This window comes from Geotrypetes seraphini, chromosome 2 (assembly GCF_902459505.1).
Source record: "Geotrypetes seraphini chromosome 2, aGeoSer1.1, whole genome shotgun sequence".
NCBI lineage: Eukaryota > Metazoa > Chordata > Amphibia > Gymnophiona > Dermophiidae > Geotrypetes > Geotrypetes seraphini.
This window is the reverse complement of record NC_047085.1, coordinates 488,368,587-488,387,482: the sequence shown is the minus strand read 5'-3', so window position 1 is coordinate 488,387,482 and position 18,896 is coordinate 488,368,587. Positions and strand designations below refer to the sequence as shown.

At 41.4% G+C, this 18,896-nt stretch overlaps 1 protein-coding gene across 1 annotated transcript in view; it reads left to right on the top strand.

Moving 5' to 3' along the window:
• ALS2CL (ALS2 C-terminal like) overlaps positions 1–18,896 on the top strand; it is a 199,293-nt gene that overhangs the window by 72,883 nt on the left and 107,514 nt on the right. Inside the window, exons 4-5 of the mRNA XM_033931834.1 lie at positions 696–891; positions 5,169–5,234. Coding sequence (XP_033787725.1) covers positions 696–891; positions 5,169–5,234 — 262 coding nt within the window. The remainder of the gene's footprint in view (positions 1–695; positions 892–5,168; positions 5,235–18,896) is intronic.

The following is an 18,896-nucleotide window of genomic DNA, read 5'->3' as shown; positions in this document are numbered from 1 at the left end:
CATGAAGACTTTGGCGTTCATAATCAAAACAAAAAAATGTCTAAAAAGAGGCCTAAATGGGTATTTGGACGATCAAAACACCAGATCGTCCAAGTACCCATTACCAAAGCTGGTTTTAGACGTATCTAAAACCATCTTAGGCCTTTCCCCTGCCTCTAAACGCATAGAGCGAAAAGAGGCGTTTTTAGAGGAGGGGAAAGGGCGGGAGGTGGGCCGACCTAGACCTAGGCGTATAGCAGGTATAACCAAAAGTTTAGGCAGGTTGCCTAGTCGGCACTTATACGTTTTGACTTAGACCAAGTCAAAACAGGTATAAGTGCCGAAAAAGGGGCCGCTGAGCTGATGGCGGCTGCCACACAGCTAAAAGCGGCTCTGGGGACCAAATTGGTTGTCCGTTATATCCAAAAGTCCGTTATATGCGAGTCCGCTATATGCAATGATTTTCTGCATGTTTATAAAGGCGCTCGGCCGGGACCAGCGGACCTCGTCCGCTATAGACGAGGTTCTGTTATAAGCGAATCCGTTATAACGAGATTATACCTGCAGCTGACATAGAACCTAATTTTCCTTTCTGGTTTCACTTTCAGGGGAGAGGGAGGGGGACAGCAACCACCGGGGGATTAAAGAGGAGTCGTGCTTTAATCCCTCCAGTAAGTCAAAAGTTAGCTGATGGTCTATTCTGTATATCTTCACAGACCAAGATGATCAGAAGGGAAAAGAGCATATGAAATCACTTCTGCTTCTGAGTGACAGATACCATGCTGTTTGGGACAGGACTGAAGAGAATTACAAAACACTAAAGCGAAAATACAGCACATCTGAGTATTCATTAACCCTACACGACATCTATATCATTTTGAAGAAAGACCTTTTCCTTGACGTCTACACACAGTATGTATATATAGGAATATTTTTTTCTAGTTAATTTTCATGCATATGATTGACAGCACATATAACTGCAGTTTTAGGTCCTATCTCCAGGGAACACAGGCAGCAAAAGCATTGGCGATATAAAGCTTCCCCACGCTTTCCTGTCAGTTAACTTTAGACTTATGTAAGCGTGAGGGTAATGACGACAGTAATTCACCACAAGTGTTGTAGTGGACAAGTGCTAAGGGATGATATGCTTACAAAAACTGCAAAGCCTAACTATTCTTTCTCCGATGTCCTCAAATCTCTCCGAATGATAGCTAGAACGAAATAGAAAAAAAAAGTATGTGGTGACTTTTGGGACACTGTAACTGAGAATAATAATAAGGAAGGGTTTATTTATAAGAATAAAATATAAAGAAGAATGGAAATAATTAAAATATAAATATTATTTACAAAGGTTTACAATATAACAGAATAAAAGTTCAAAAGAAAAGTACTTCAAAAGTACTTTAAATCAATTGGAATACACTTCTCCCTCCCCATTCGTGGTTTCCACGCTCGCGGTTTCATATATTCACGATTTATTTTTGGGGGGTAAACCCCATAGTTTACCACATTCCCACCTCTCTCCAGCCTTCTTCCTGGCATCCCGGCCTTACCTGGTGGTCTAGCAGGCTTTCAGGGCAGGAGCGATCTTCCTACGCTCCTGCCCGTTTAGATCGCCAATAGGAAATGGCTGCTGCGAGCTCCCATCGTAGTCTTGAGAGACTACGGGAATTCACGGCAGTCATTTCCTATTGGCGATCTACACGGGGCAGGAGCGTAGGAAGATCCATCCTGCCCCGAAAGCCTGCTAGACCGCCAGGTAAGGCTGGATGCCGGGGGGAAAGCGGGAGGGAGGTAGGGGTGGGTCAGAGCTGGACGAGAAGATATTTGTGGTTTTTCTCAATTCGTGGTCCGGCTCTGCCCCTATCCCCCACGAATACCGAGGAAGAAGTGTAAACACCCCCCCCCCTCCGGTGGTAAAGCACCTACTGTCTGTTTCCTGCAAGAGATTACAGACTTAACCATATAACCTCTGTGTGTGATGCAAGTCTCTCCCTCCTTGAAGTGGCTGGGAACATGCTTTTTTCACATCATTCTGGATACTTTTCCTGGAATTCTGTGCTCCTGGAAGATAGTATCAACATGACTTTCATATTCCCTCATTCTTTTGTCTTACATCAGCTGGGTAACAGGTTTTTCTTTAGAGTAAGCGTGACTCAGCAAGTTTAATCATTGCTAATGTATCGGAGCACAGAGCACTGCAGATTTAGTGATCTATATTAGCTGTACCACATGTACAGCATGGTCAGTCTCTGTAATATACTAATTATGTTGTAGCAGGTGGGTATTGCCTACACTTATCTGGCAGTGTTCAAGGCCGGTTTAAAAGCCCATCTCTTTGAGAGTGCTTTTGATTCCTAACTCCTCTCACCTTGGGTTCTGCATCCCCAACCCTATATGTCATATCTGTCCATCCAAGTTAGATTGTAAGCTCTTGTGAGCAGGGACCATCTATAAATGTCAACATGTACAGCGCTGCTGTTTCAGCGCTATACTGTATAATAGCAGTAATAGTAGATTTACCACCTTTCAGGTGTAGATGGATAGTCCATTTTTCATGCAAATTCAATCCTTCAATTTTAAGATAATTTAGATATGTTAGATAAACTTGTTCATAGTGAACGGAACTGCAGTGAGCAAAAATAATTTTCAGATGTCCTCAAATCCGGGTTCGACAAATCCCAAGCACCAGGTCACCATGGCAGCTAGAAATTGCACACTAGTACCAGGGACTTTATCCCCTCCCCCCTTCCAATTTTTTTTTTTTGTGTTTGTGCTTTGACACACAGCTCCTGATTGGTGAGGCCCGACTTTAGTGCAGGAAGAGGTGGTCTGAGCATACCGCAAGTGATTTCCTTCACTCGTCGGCGCTCCGGCTGCTCTCTCCTGCCTCTCCGGCTGCCCTCTCCTGTCTCTCCCACTGAAAACCATATTTGTTGTTTTTCCAAGATTCGCGGGGGTTCCTGGAACGAAACCCCCGTGAATAGTGGGGGAGTACTGTACCAGTTAATTATAAATTTAAAAGATTAAGAAATTAAAATTAATTGATTTTAAAAAAAAAAAACAAAACCAAACATGTTAGAATGAAGGGGTGGGAGAAGCAAGAGCAGTCTCTGCTGCTGGCTCCTAAGTTTTTGAACTGTTTCCTACTGTAGTTTGTGAAAATTTGTTGAGGCTGGGCTTGAAACAGGGATCCAAAATCAACCGAAGCATCCAATTCTACAATTAATTTAGGCCTTTATTTTAGAAGCTCTATTCATGTTTTAGATGTCTGAAATCCGGTATTTAAAACATCCATTTTGTGTTGATGTCCAAATCCTGATTTTATATAGCCAGGATATGTACATTCTAAAACTACAGGACATTATATGGAAAGGGCAGTGGTGTAGGGAGGGAAGGAGGCACATGGGGCGGTGGTGAACGGCATCGCTGCACCTTGTGCCTCCACACCCTCCCTGCACTCTTCTCCACCTCATCCACCCTTCCACATACTCCTTTACTGCTGTGCCCACCCGGTCCCCCTGTACTCCTTCGCTGTGTGCTCTTCAAATCTTCTCTGGCAGTGGGCAGTATCTTCTTCCTGCTGCTTGCGCTAGCCTCAGCTCTCCCTCTGATGTCACTTCCTGGTCTTGTGAAGCCAAGTGATGCATGTAGTTTATAGTATTCTATGAACTATACGCCTGCCTGGGTGGAATGTCCGAGGCCCACCAATGCTCTGCCCCCCCCCTTGCAATTAAGTGCTATGACACTTAGATGCTATCTTAAAGAATAATGCCTAGTGCATATAGGCACTTGTCAATTTCTTGGCACCTTTGACATGTGTATGTGGCAGCTACCTAGGGTGACCGTCTGTCGGCCATGAATTTAAGGAAGATTTAGTCGCAACAAGTTTTTAGTGATGTGACGTCACGCCAGCAAATGTTCACAAAATGGATAATATTTAAACAAAACAATTAATTTACATTGTATATAATATACACGTCACAATGTAGAATAAAAATTACAAATTTGCATGTTTCGTAGTCCTAACCTATATGTATTTGTCCACTGATGCTGCAGAACTAAACCAGAAGGATCCAAAAAAATTAGCTCATTAGCTCTCTAATAAGGAAGTTCCCAGGAAATAAGGGGGAGTTGGTTACCCTACGGCTTCCTCTAGATGCTACTGAAGAACACCGACACCATTCTCATACCCACCACTCAATGGCACTCATCGTAAAAAGCTTTATGATAACCTCATAGCAACACATGCAGCAAAACTCGAACCCTCCATCACCAGACTATTAACCTCAACATCTGACTTCAAAACATTCCGTAAAGAAATCAAAACGCTGCTATTCAAAAAGTATATACAATCTACCTAATCTCCCTCCCCTCTTCCCCTAGAAATCAAAACACTACTGTTCAATACCATTACAATCTTCCTAATCTCCCTCTCCTCTTCCCTTACACCGACCAGGTTCTGCGCACTCCCTGGCACCATACCCTCAATCGACCAATAAAAAAAAAATATAAAGACAACAAAGCTACCTGGAACCTAAATCATCCTACCGAAACCGATTACCTACCAACATATGGAAACAGACAATTTGCTAAGTAATGTAATGTAACCTGATTTATCTTCCAATGTTATTATGTCTATACATTCATTCTGTTATTCTGTTATTAAGTCTATACCCTCAACCTGTATTCTCCAATGTAATGTACCCTCCTGGAAATGTCCAGTTCTCTTCTTATGTAATCCGCTTTGAACCGCAAGGTACAAGCGGAATAAAAATCACTAATGTAATGTAATGTACTGTATAAAATTGCTCCCCTAGTTTCATATATACAGTATTTCTAAAAGTGCCACTTGCAATGTTAATGCTAATTCATATTTCTAGACTGCCTTTCTTATACAGATATTCGGCTCAAAGCAGATAACTGGAATGAATATGCACGAGAGACGTGTATGTGCTATGGAGACAGTGCTTTCTGTTGTGGATATTCTGAAAATCTGAACCAGGACACATTTGGAAGCATCTGTTCTCAAGTGAAACTGAGCAGAAATTGCTGTGTTTTCTTGAAATGGAGGAGGGAAATGCATGACGGGCCTATGTGGATGTATCAATGTGATTTCTGTCTTTTGCAGAAAGTAATCCTAGCTTTTTTTCATTTTGTGTTGCTTAATCATCTTTTTTCACTTACAGGTATTTCACATGCTTTACAAATTATGTTGTAATCCAGGGCTTTGACCGAGCAGCAAAGCAAATGAGGTTAGTCCTGTAAACCATCAAAATGTACACCCAGTTATTCTGTTCGACAAGTGGCTGCACCATGTATTTCTGAAATGGATGGTTTTCATTTACTTTATTCATTCATTCAGTTGTTTTTTGCCTGTCCTCTCAACAGAGCCCAGAATGGGTTACAGTATGTCTGCAATGAGACAATACAATTGACATGTTTCCACAGATCTAGTGTATGTTCGGTCCTTTCGGGTCTCAAGTTGAAAATCAAAGAACAAGTTGGCTCACATTTTAATCTAAATAGATAATTTTTTACAACTTTCTTGATGTTCAGCACCCCTTCTAATGACCTTAGAAATGGGGCTTGATTCTTATTTTAGGCAGGATATGAGAATAAAACCGCCTACGGACATTTTCCAAATGGAGTGTCTCTTCCTGGGATCGCAGTGGTGGTCTAGGGACATAGTTGGATAGTTTGTTTGAAATCTAACCTGGAACCAATTTTTGAAAGGATTTAAAGGCCAGAACCAAAGCCTTGAAGATAGAACATTTTTCAATAGGTAAACAGTGGTTAGTGCTACAGAGATATAGTCGAAGGTTTTTCAGTAGTCGAACTGCTGCATTTTGTACATGCTGTAGTCATAGTAAATTCTTAGCAGACAAGTGGCTACAACATGTATTTCTGAAGTGGATGGTTTTCATTTCCTTTACAAATCTTTTGTTTATTCTCTTATTCTAGCTATGATTTTTAGCTATGGTACTCTGTAATTTGTATTTTTGGGAACCCTTTACTAAAGAACATAAGAATAGCCTTACGGGGTCAGACCCATGGTCCATCAAGCCCGTAGCCCGTTCTCACAGTGGCCATTCCAGGTCACTAGTACCTGGCCAAAACCCAAGGAGTAGCAATATTCCATGCTACCAATACAGGGCAAGCAGTGGCTTCCCCCATGTCTTTCTCAATAACAGACTATGGACTTTTTCTCCAGGAACTTGTCCAAACCTTTCTTAAAACCAGCTACGCTATCCGCTCCTACCGCATCCTCTGGCAACGCGTTCCAGAACTTAACTATTCTCTGAGTGAAAAAAAAATTTCCTCCTATTGGTTTTAAAAGTATTTCCCTGTAACTTAATCGAGTGTCCCTAGTCTTTGTCATTTTTGACGGAGTGAAAAATCGATCCACTTGTGCCCGTTCTACTCCACTCAGGATTTTGTAGACTTCGATCCTTTCTCCCCTCAGCCATCTCTTTTCCAAGCTGAAGAGCCCTAACCATTTTAGTCTTTCCCCATCCGAAAGGAGCTCCATCCCCTTTATCATCTTGGTCGCTCTTCTTTGACCCTTTTCTAGTGCCACTATATCTTTCTTGAGATAAGGAGACCAGAACTGAACACAAAACTCCAGATGAGGTCGCACCATGGAGTGATACAGGGGCATTATGACATTCTTAGTCTTGTTTTTCTACTTGGAGCACCTTAACTTCAGTCACTGGCGTAGAGAGGGTGAGAGGCACCCAGGGCAGTTGCGCCACCCTCCTTCCGCATGCATACCCCTTTCCTTCCTCCATGCCAGCATTGGCTCCCCCTCTGACATCACTTCCTAGTCGTGGGACCCAGAAGTAACTTCAGTGTTTTGGGACTAACAATCTTGGCTACACAAGGGGAATTTCCTTGAAAAAGCCACGGCGAAACGTAGTTCTATGTCGGAACTTAAATCCCCCCTTCAGGTTGATACACGAGATGAGTATTAAACTTAATTTATTGAAGATGGTAATGAATAATTTATTAAAGTGTAAATAAGATAAAATGAAAAATAAAAAATATAAGACCAGTGACGATTTGGGTGCCAAAACCTGTGCATACAATACTTGCGTTTTGCACAGCGGTACTGCCGAGGTCTTGGAAGATATACAGGGTATGTGTGAGTAAAAGTTACATGATTATCTGAATATATACCCTTTATATTATTATCTGACCTGAGTGCTAGTGAGTGTATATTGGTACTCAAATACAGCCATTCTTCAGGAGTGGAGTAATCTCTGAGGGATTTTCACAATAAACAACAAAATTACACTAATCACCATGCAATAAGGAATTTAAAGAGAGGAAAAGGATCTCAGAAACCTGCTTGATTAATCAGGAAGCACCTTAACCAAGACTTACAAGGTTCCACGATTCTGTCATCGACCCTAAAAAACCTCTCCAAACTATTTTTTTTCTTATTTCAACTTTTTTTTTTTTAACAAAAACTTTTAATCCTTTACTATCATATATACAGTCAAACCTCAGTGTACGAGTGCCGTGGTTTGCAAGTGTTTTGCAAGATGAGCAAAACATTCTCGCAAATCGTGACTCACAAACCGAACATTGACTCGATTTGTGAGTCCCCCCCCGTCCGTGAACCGGCATCGGCCCTCCCACCCGCAGACGCTGCTCATCCGCGAACCGGCATCCCCTGCCCGCACTGAAGGCTTACCCCCAATGTGGCACCGGCACGCAGCACCAACCAACAGGAGGTGCCGGTGCCCGAAGATCGTGTCTCTTCCCGGACTGGGCCTTGAGCGTCTCTGAGAGAGGCGGGAGCCAGAAGGCCATGAGCAAGTGGATTGATTTTTCACTCCGTCAAAAATTACAAAGACTAGGGGACACTCGATGAAGTTACAGGGAAATACTTTTAAAACCAATAGGAGGAAATTTTTTTTCACTCAGAGAATAGTTAAGCTCTGGAACGCGTTGCCAGAAGATGTGGTAAGAGTAGATAGCGTAGCTGGTTTTAAGAAAGGTTTGGACAAGTTCCTGGAGGAAAAGTCCATAGTCTGTTATTGAGAAAGACACGGGGGAAGCCGCTGCATGCCTTGTATTGGTAGCATGGAATATTGCTACACCTTGGGTTTTGGCCAGGTACTAGTGACCTGGATTGGCCACCATGAGAACGGGCTACTGGGCATGATGGACCATTGGTCTGACCCAGTAAGGCTATTCTTATGTTCTTATGTTGGATTTTTTGTTTGTGTTTGACATAACAATCAGCATCATTGAGAACATGAGTGATAAAAGAATCATAAACCATAAATACCATATGAATGTAGCATAAAAACATACCATGTAAATAGCATCATAAGAATAATACATAGAAATACAACCAAGCGTGAATAAAACTATAATGAGCAACATAAGGTACTTGTGACCTGGATTGGCCACTGTTGGAAACAAGATAGTGGGCTTGATGGAGCTTTGGTCTGTTGCAATATGGCGATGTATACTAGGTGTGGTTGTTGTCAGCTCCAAGTTCACTCTATGAGGCTTGTCCTTGATCAGGTGATAATTGCCGCCTATCCCTTGCCTTTAAAGCATTCTGGTGTTTTTCAGAAACAGGGTGTTTGCAGCTCCAGGCTAAACTCTGAAATCACCAGGTACCTTCAATATGCCAAGAATGCTCAATTGCAAGTAGAAAGTTAGAACTTGGAAACCTGCTCCATGCTTTTTGTGAGTGCTACAAACTTCTCATATGTAGGAGATTTAAGTGCTTAAACAGGGAGGAGATTTGGGGAGTGAACCGGCCTTGACATGAGCTAACCCAGGGATCTCAAAGTCCCTCCTTGAGGGCCGCAATCCAGTGGGGTTTTCAGGATTTCCCCAATGAATATGCATTGAAAGCAGTGCTGGCACATAGATCTCATGCATATTCATTGGGGAAATCCTGGAAACCCGACTGGATTGCGGCCCTCGAGGAGGGACTTTGAGATCCCTGAACTAACCTGACCTATTCCACGGCACGCTTCACCTCTGTGCATTTGATATCTGCCAACAATTCACACGCTGTATCCTCTCACTTTTAAAGAAATCTTTTTGCAGACCTTCAGATGGTGAGTATATCTCAGGGATTTCAAAGTCCAGTCGGGTTTTCAGGATTTCCCCAATGAATATGCATTGAAAGCAGTGCAGGCACATAGATCTCATGCATATTCATTGGGGAAATCCTGGAAACCCGACTGGATTGCGGCCCTCAAGGAGGGACTTTGAGACCCCTAGTATATCTGGATACAAGAGGGTTTTTAAAAAAAAATTATATACAGAGATGTGTTATATATGTTTTACTATATCACTTCAAAATGAATGAATTTTGTACTTACCTTTGTGATTCTTTTTCATAAACACAAAGGGCTCCTTTTACTAAGCTACGATAGCGTTTTTAGCGCACGCAGAATTTTAGCGTGTGCTAAACCCGCGCTACGCGGCTAGAACTAACGCCAGCTCAATGCTGGAGTTAGGGTCTAGCACGCAGGGCAATTCAGCGCGCGCTAAAAACGCTATCGCAGCTTAGTAAAAGGAGCCCAAAGAATTAGTGCTTATGTTTTGCTTCAGCTGCTTCAAGGAAGATACTCCCGAGACATATTAACCTTTTCGTACCGGAATAAATTTTACGTTACACTGGTTCCAATCGTAATTATTTTAGCAAAGTTTTGTATTATTCACCGTTATCATTTACGGCTATTGTAAACATAATGTAAATAAGTCATAAGTCTGTAAATTCAAATATTTTGTGTTCCTGGCTCTTTATTAGTCCAAAATAATATAAATCAGACAGTTCCCACTTATAGTCGAGTGCAAACTCTATTCTACATACAGGAGTCGGCCTCAGTAATGGAGCCTACGCGTAGTCGTATTCAATGACTGAGGTATTCAGCGTAGTTGTGTTAGCTCCTTTTTCTCCAATCATTGGCCTTACTCCAGTATCTTTTATTTATTCAAAATCATTAAACTCTACTTATTTTATTATAAAAGGTTTCAGTTAGCTATTTCTATTTTTTCATTTTTTGAACATTTCATTAAAATTCAGTTTTCTATTAATTTATAGCGTTTACTTTCACTACACTCTTTCATATTTCATGAGACTACATTCTTTCATTTATCCCTCTTTACAATTGCTATCAATAGATAGTGTTCAGTGCTGTTCCAGGTTACTTATCTTTAGTCAGCGCTTGTATTTCAAAAAAGCCAACGTGGCCAGCGTTTCGTGGGCAAAGATTCAAACCCACTGCATCAGGGCCGAATTATCTGAGAATCAAGCCGTGCTCTGTGTACATGAAATATGAAAGAGTGTAGTGAAAGTAAACGCTATAAGTTAATAGAAAACTGAATTTTAATGAAATGTTCAAAAAATGAAAAAATAGAAATAGCTAACTGAAACCTTTTATAATAAAATAAGTAGAGTTTAATGATTTTGAATAAATAAAAGATACTGGAGTAAGGCCAATGATTGGAGAAAAAGGAGCTAACACAACTACGCTGAATACCTCAGTCATTGAATACGACTACGCGTAGGCTCCATTACTGAGGCCGACTCCTGTATGTAGAATAGAGTTTGCACTCGACTATAAGTGGGAACTGTCTGATTTATATTATTTTGTGTAGTTTCCCCACTAGGGAATTTCAATTTAGTGTGTTATCTTTATTGGTCCATACAGACTGTTTATCCACGATGGCAATGACATTTTTGGAATGTCCCGTCATCCGGGACACACGATAGGAAAAGATTAGAAAATCCATATTAGTTTCTCAAATTTAAGAATCGTTAACCAAATTTTTAAAACTATATAAAATCCACAAAAAACGTACAGGGTCCTTTTAATAAGTTGAAATAAGCTCTAAAGCAGTGGTTCTTAACCTTATTGGAGGTACTTAACCCCACCAGTTTCATATGCGTGTTTACCGAACCCTTCTTTATTCTCTTAGTTTTGCCGGAGCTAGCCTAGAATTACTCAACTTGGCATTGCAAATCATGCAATTAGGACGCTGACTCCCATCACGTTCCGTTATACATGTGAATCCATATTGTACATAATCGTCCGACCACTTTTGTATTTTGCTCGACATAGTAAGGGATTAAAATATTAAGATAGGTATCACACGACGTACCATCACAACAGTTACAATTCGACTACTGTGCGCATCAAATCCCCTGCAGCACAGATAGGCCAAGCGATGTTGCGTGATCACCTGCAGCCAATTATGGACAAGCGGAGCGTATCATCACGAATCATAAGCGCTTCGGTCACGTTCAATCATCTATCAGTTAAATCACAAATTTTGATCAGGAATTGATTGATGTATATAAGGCGTTAGTTACAGATTGATAGATCAAGAAACCGAGTACACGATCAGTCTTGATCAAAATCGCTGAATAACTGATAGATGGTTGAACGTGACCGAAGCGCTATATGAGTCGGAGGTGTGTTTTGACCTCCGCCGAACCCGCGAGACTGACTCACCGAACCCCTGGGGTTCGGTCGAACCACTGCTCTAAAGTGTGCTTGCCGCAGGGTAAAAGGAAAAGGTATTGGGACTTGTATACAACCACACTCAAGGCATTACCAAGGGGCACACTGAGAGCTCCTTTTACTAAGCTACGTTAGAGTTTTTAGCGCAGGCAGCATATTAGCGAGCGCTAAACCCGCGCAACGCGGCTAGAATTAACGCCAGCTCAATGCTGGCGTTAAGGTCTAGCGCGCGTTAAAGCCCTAACGCGGCTTAGTAAAAGGAGCCCTGAGTCACCCCCGCAGTAGTTTTGTGTTAGGTATGTGCTACCCGTGTACTATAAAATAGAAAATAAAATAGAAAACCATGTTGCATTATCCTGTGATACTATTCTGTTCGGCATGTCTATGAGGAAAAAAAGTCAAATATCAGCACATAATAACAAACTATTATTAATCTTGACTGGGGTTGCTATTCAGCATATCACCAATAATTGGAAAAATTATACTAATCTTAATTATACATTTGGGGGGAATAAAATATGCCATATTTTTAAGATGGAAAGAGCAATTGCAATACAGAAAAGGAACTATAATAATTTTATAAAGATCTGGGGGCCATTGGAACGATATTGTAAGGAGTAAATATCATTTTCCTTGGATGAATATATGTACACATGGGGGGTGGGGGGAGTTTTTCTGGAAATTTCACTAAATTACATGTTTATATTATATTTATGATATAATTGATTATAATATTTGAAAGAAGGTTGGTGGGACAGGATATAATTTTTATGTTTTTAGAATTATATGAGAATTACAAGTGTTATTGTTGTTACTAATGATATATTCCTGTACGCTTGCTGTAAGTTTTCAAAATGAATAAAGAATTAAAAAAAAAAAAAAGAAAATATTTTTTTAATGCTGAGGGTGGATCTGGGGGATGGAGAGTCAGCATGTGTAGCTATATCATCGTACACTAACCAATCAGCATGTGGCTAGTGCAGGAACACTTACCATCTAGAAAAGCGTCTCTCAACCTTTTTTTTAGCTCTGGCACACTAAATGGAACAAATGTTTTTCGTGGCACATTATATTTGAAATTATAAAATAGCTAATCCAACAAAAAATTATATTTGAGAGTTATTTATTTAAAGTTCTTTAAGCCATGTATGGGTAATTGTAAGAACAGTGAAACTAAAGTAGGTAGAATAGAATTGATAATCAATGCGATGGTTGTGCTTGTTGTTGAGTGCAAATTAACTCAAAATGTGGCTCAGTAGTCGACAAGCAGACGTGCATTTCATCAGCCACCATCTGTAGTCAGTCATTCTCTTTTTTTTCCCAATTTAATGTCTGTCAGATCTGAAAATCCAAGTTCATAAAGATAAGAAGATCCAAAAGGTAGCAAAGCCTTGATCGCTTTGTTGCTCAATTTAGAATAACTACTGCCTAAAAAAAATAAAATTACTTGCCGTTAGTTTCCAAGGACCAATCATGTCAAAGAATGATGTTTGTCTGGGCAGTTGCATCCTTACGGACACAGACGCTGATAACATTGACAGACTCTGGCGTACGCAATATACGTGTCATCTATTCTAGTGTATACTTATGAAAGAAATTTTTTAAAATAAATTAATGTTCAGCAATCTCTCATGACACACCCAGAATCTCTTCGGGGCACAACCACTGTGCTGTGGCACACAGTTTGAAAGACACTGATCCAGAAAGTAGGTGTTGGTAAGGCCACATACTAATGGGGAAATTAGCATGTGGCCATTAACAGAGAAAGTGGGAAATGCGTTAATTTTACAGCCACACAAATGGCTCCTTTTACGAAGGTGCGCCAGCGGTTTCCACATGCTACATGCTAACGCCTCCATAGAGCTGGCATTAGTATTTTCCATGAAGCGCAGGGTTAGCGCGTGCATTGTAGCGCGCGCTAAAAACGCTAGCGTATCTTTGTAAAATGAGCCCTAAAAGTGGCCTTGGCATGCAGGAAAGCCCTACACTAGTTATAGCACTGGCCACTTTGTAGTGCAGCTTAGTTAAAGGGTTCCACAATTCTTAATCATTTTTAGGCACTTATTCCATGCCCTGTCTGAATATACAGTGGTACCTTGGTTTACGAGCATAATTCGTTCCAGAAGCATGCTCGTAATCCAAAGTACTCGTATATCAAAGCACATGTCCCCATAGGCCACAGTGTAAACTGAAACAATTCGTTCCACAACCAAGGTTTACTATGGTGGCCCAGGGGTGGGTACCTGCCTGTGGGTGCTGCAGCCCTTGTAGCGTGGTGGCTTCCTTTCCCCGGGGTCCCATGCGGCTCTACTCCCTCTTCGGCCGATGCCTTTTTCGTTCACCAGCGCCTCCCGGCTTCTGATTCAAGCCGGCCGCCATCCTTCTGACGCATGCGCAGGACCTCTGAACTCCCCTTTCAAGCCGGCGCCGCTCCAACAACACGCGCACCATGTACAAGCACGCAGGACGTCCTGCGTGCTTGTATGTGGTGCGCGTGTTGTTGGAGCGGCGCCGGCTTGACGGGGAGTTCAGGTCCTGCGCATGCGTCTGGAAGATGGACGGCTTGAATCGGAAGCCGGGAGGCGCTGGTTAACGGCAAAGGCATCGCCGAAGAGGGAGGAGAGCTGCACGGGGACCCCGGGGAAAGGAAACCACCACGCTGCAAGGGCTGCAGCACCCACAGACAGGTACCCACCCACCCCTGGGCCACCCTAGTGAGAGCTCATGTAGCGAGTCAACACTCGTTTTGCGAGACAAAAGTTTGCTGAGTGTTTTGCTTGTCTTGCAAAACACTCGCAAACCGGGTTACTCGCAAACCGAGGTTCCACTGTACTGTATATCTTCAAAATGGCATCATCGCCTGTTGAATTCAGTTTCACACAGCTTATTCAACGTAGCCAATGGCATTATACTAGGGTCATCCAAGTTGGCTCCTCATTCAGCTTTTCAGGTATTACTATTCTTAACTAAAATATTCAACATTGATCTTTGCAGTTTAACCAACATATTCTTTGTGTTTGAGAGAGAATCACAAAGATGCATACAAAATTCAGTCATTTTGAACTAAAAAGGTATACATGGAATATTACTCTATATGGTTTCAATATGGAAAAACAGATTGGTGACGAACTAAGATCTTGGCATTGGAAAAAGTCCTGTATTCAGATATACCTACCTTCTGATGGTCCTCAAAAATTTAGTTTTAAAGTGAGAGTCCAGGATATGAATTTGTGGTTGTTCTCACAAGAATTGAGGGTTGGTTGGTTTGTTTTTTCACTACATTTGGAGCTAGTGATATTTGCAGTCATAAAACTATGCATCTGTTCACTTGAGTACAATTTTGATCGTTACCTCAGCAGAATTATTCTGTAATTCTTGCAGTTTTAACATGTCTGCTTGTGAGTTCCAGTCCTCCTTTTAATGTGTTTATTCATGCATCTTTTAGTTTGTTCATTGATATTGTATCTTAATGGTAAATTTTCTTCAATAAAACAAGCAACTTGGCCATGGTACTTATTTGCAAAAACCAAAATCGCCTGAGGCTACCTTTCAAATATTGATGCTTAGGGGGCTGGGAGCGATATTCTTTGTAACTAGTAATGTCCTCTCCCTTCCTTCTGAATTACAGCTGGCCTTCACTACTACTACAGTCCCTGCTTGAAGAAACTTACAATCTAAACAGACCAGACAAATAGGATACCATGGATATATTTATTTATTTAAAAAAATCATATACCGTATACAACAGTGGTCTCAAACTCAAACCCTTAGTGGGGCCACAGTTTGGATTTGTAGGTACTTGGAGGGCCGCAGAAAAAATAATGTCTTATTTTAAAAATGACAACTTTGCATGAGGTAAAACTCTTTATAGTTTATAATTCTAACGTAGATTCTAACGTCGGGGAGGAACTTCCGGACCAGCCAGGCAGCGATTGGCTGCCCGGAACTTCCTCCCCGACGTTAGAATTGACGGCGGGTGGCGAGAATTGGTCGGCTCTGAGCTGGGGAAGATATGCAGGGAGAGCTAAGACCTCGCAAAATAGTCCCTGGGGGGCCGCATGTGGCCCGCGGGCCGCGTGTTTGACACTGCTGGTATACAACTATGCAGTTTCCATATCACATACATAAAATCTTGTTTCCCTGCGATTACCACATATCACTTAGACATGTCTAAACAACATCATTAATCGTCCCTGTTATAAACAGGGATAGAGCGCAAATTCAGTCAATTCAGAAATACAATCAAGCTAGTTAAGGGGAAAGGTTAATCGCTGGCTAAGTTGTTGGGCAGTAGGGAATGGGGTTATGGATTGAAGGCTATATCAAAAAGATAAGTTTTCATTCTGCTACTACTACTATTTATTATTTCTGTAGCGCCGAAGGCGTAAGCAGCGCTGTACATTTTAACATACAATAGACAGTCCCTGCTCAGAAGAGCTTGCAATCTAATTTAGACAGGACATTTCGGGGTTGGGGAGGTTATAGTGGGTCTAGGTATCTGACAGCAGTGAGGGGGAGTTTAAGAGTTGAAAGCAGTTTCAAAAAAAGTGGGCCTTTTAGCTTGGATTTGAATACTGCCAGGGACGGAGCATGACGTATTGATTCAGGCAGCCTGTTCCAGGCATATGGCGCCGCAAGAAAAAATGGACGGAGTCTGGAGTTGGCAGTGGAAGAGAAGGGTCTGCTTGCTTCACTGATGTTTCATCATTCTAATCCTTCATTGGTACATGTCTAGAGAGGGAGAGGTTAATGTGTTAAAATCGGTCCGCCAGAGGTCACAGACCCAAGTATGACAGTGTCATCGTTGTACAATAACTGAAACTTCTTTTTCCCAAAGGGTGTTAACAGCTTTCTAGTCTAGCCAATCCAAGAAACCAAACTCTAGTTTAGCAACCAAATCATCATTTCCATTGTAGCTGCACAAAGCACCAATGAATATGGTACAGTATAAATACCTTTAGACTCATTCTATAATCTTCAAATACATTGTTGTATTTTGTGAGCAAAATTGTATTTGCAGGTTATAGAATAGCACCAGTTATGCATGCAAGTTAACTTATCCTAGGACAAGCAGGCAGCATATTCTCACATGTGGGCGACGTCATCTACAGAGTCTGGTACGGACAGTGCAAAAGTGTACTGTCACTTTAAAAGACTAAAAAGTCTCAAGACTGCCCATACCACAAATGTGCCAGTGCCTTTCCACCTGATGTCGGCTCGTGGGGCCATCAGTTCTCAGTTTTCCACAGAGCTGAGAAGCTATATTTTGTAGTTTTCTCTACATGAGTCAAACTCTGGGTTTTTCATCTCCCATCCCCTTTTTCCTTCTTATGTTTTCATTTTATTACTTATTTTTCCATTCCGTTGAAAAAATCTCTTTTTTTCATCAACTTTGATTTTTGAGTCTTCAGGATCATTCCAGCCTGATTTCAGGCCGGAAGCATCGAGGAATTTTCAGTATAACATCTATTTGATGTTCCTGTACCATTGAATCCTTTGACCTTGCATCAGTGGTATTCCCCTCAATGTCAAAACCTTCTAGAGCAGGGATCTCAAAGTCCCTCCTTGAGGGCCGCAATCCAGTTGGGGTTTCAGGATTTCTCCAATGAATATGCATTGAAAGCAGTGCATGCACACAGATCTCATGCATATTCATTGGGGAAATCCTGAAAACCCGACTGGATTGCAGCCCTCAAGGAGGGACTTTGAGACCCCTGTTCTAGAGACTTTAGGCGATGCACTCGATGTAACTGGACCATTTCTGTCACTGACACACACAACTGATGTGTTCAGTGCCTTGGTCCTTAACACCATCTTGACTCTTGCCTGCGCTGCTCCAAATTGCAGAAACGGTCTATATTTCTGTATTTGTTTATTTATACCCCGCCTTTCCCTAGGCGGGTCACAGTAAAGTACACACACAAACAGAATCACATACAATGCAACAAATCAAACAGCAATAATAATAATGTAAAGTCTCTTAAAATTACAAAAAGGCTATCAGCGCCTTGCATAAAAAAAACTATAAATCAAGTCCCATATTTCATCTTACAGAAGAGATATTTCTTCAACATTTTCTTAAAACTACTCAAACTAGATTGCTGTCGTAAATATCCCAGAAGTGTATTCCACTCGCACGAACGAAAATATGTTAGCTCTAGACACAGCTAGCCGCAGCTGTTTTACTGTCAGAATATGTAGGTCGTCATGAGTCACCGAGCGCAACGTATGCTGTGCTTCATATGGCAGAATGCTATCCATCAAATGTTTCGGAGCCTTATTGTTATGCAAAGATGCACCATGACCAGTAATTTATAAAGGATTTGATGTTCTAATTTTAACCAATACAAAGATATATAGCATTCTGTCACATGATCACTCTTTCTTAATCGAAACAGAGTTCGAACAATCGCATTTTGGGCTATCTGCAGCACACTCAGTGCTGATGCAGGTATACCCAGAAGCACCAAATCGCAGTAGTCTAAGCAAGACAGTCCTAAACATAAAGGCAGACAAGTATGAGTGCAAACTGTTCAACAGACGCAATTTAAAAAATACCTTTTTTACTACTGCACATTCATGCCCCCTGAACGTTAGACAAGAATCCAGTAGAATCCCTAAATATTTTACCTCTGTGGCCATTGCAAAACAACTTCTGTTCAAAAAACTTTTTGAGACTCTGGGAACATCGGGGATATCTACAGAATCCGACTTCAAGGCACAAAAACAACTTTCTGCATCAACACCAGTACCAACAGTCTACCCCTTGTTCAGCCTCTTCATTGGCTCTACCTCCATCAAGAGAAGTACATAAAAGGCTAAAAAGCACGAACATCCTTCTCCTTTCAGACATCGGTGTCATCTCAGGTGTCCACACCATCAATGCATTCTAATTGTCAACACACTGAAACCAGGCCACCATCACTACAGCTGGTATCTCTTGAGGCATACCTCGACATCGAGGTCACCAATGCCTCAACACCTAGCATAGCTCACTATACTGGTACCGCCCTTTGCTTTCACAAAAACCTCCAGGCAATCCTCCAAGAGAATTGTCTTTCAATTCCTATCATCAAAAGCTTTCTTAGCCCTCCTCCAGCTCCAGCACCTCAACAGGAAAGGGGAAAAGGGTTCTACTCAAAATATTTCTTCATACCAAAAAAGACTGGAGTTCTTTGTCCAATTCTAGATCACCGCGCTCTCAAAGACTAAAGAGCTTATATATGGTTGAAGGGAGATATTATAAAAGCCTATAAAATAATGAGTGGAGTAGAACAGGTAGATGTGAATCACTTGTTTATGCTTTCCAAAGGTACAAGGACTAAGAACTTGGTGAGCTTTCTGTATTATTATCTGGGTGATGTAAACAATGTGGTATTTGTTTCATGTTCATTTGTTCAATTTGGTTATGAA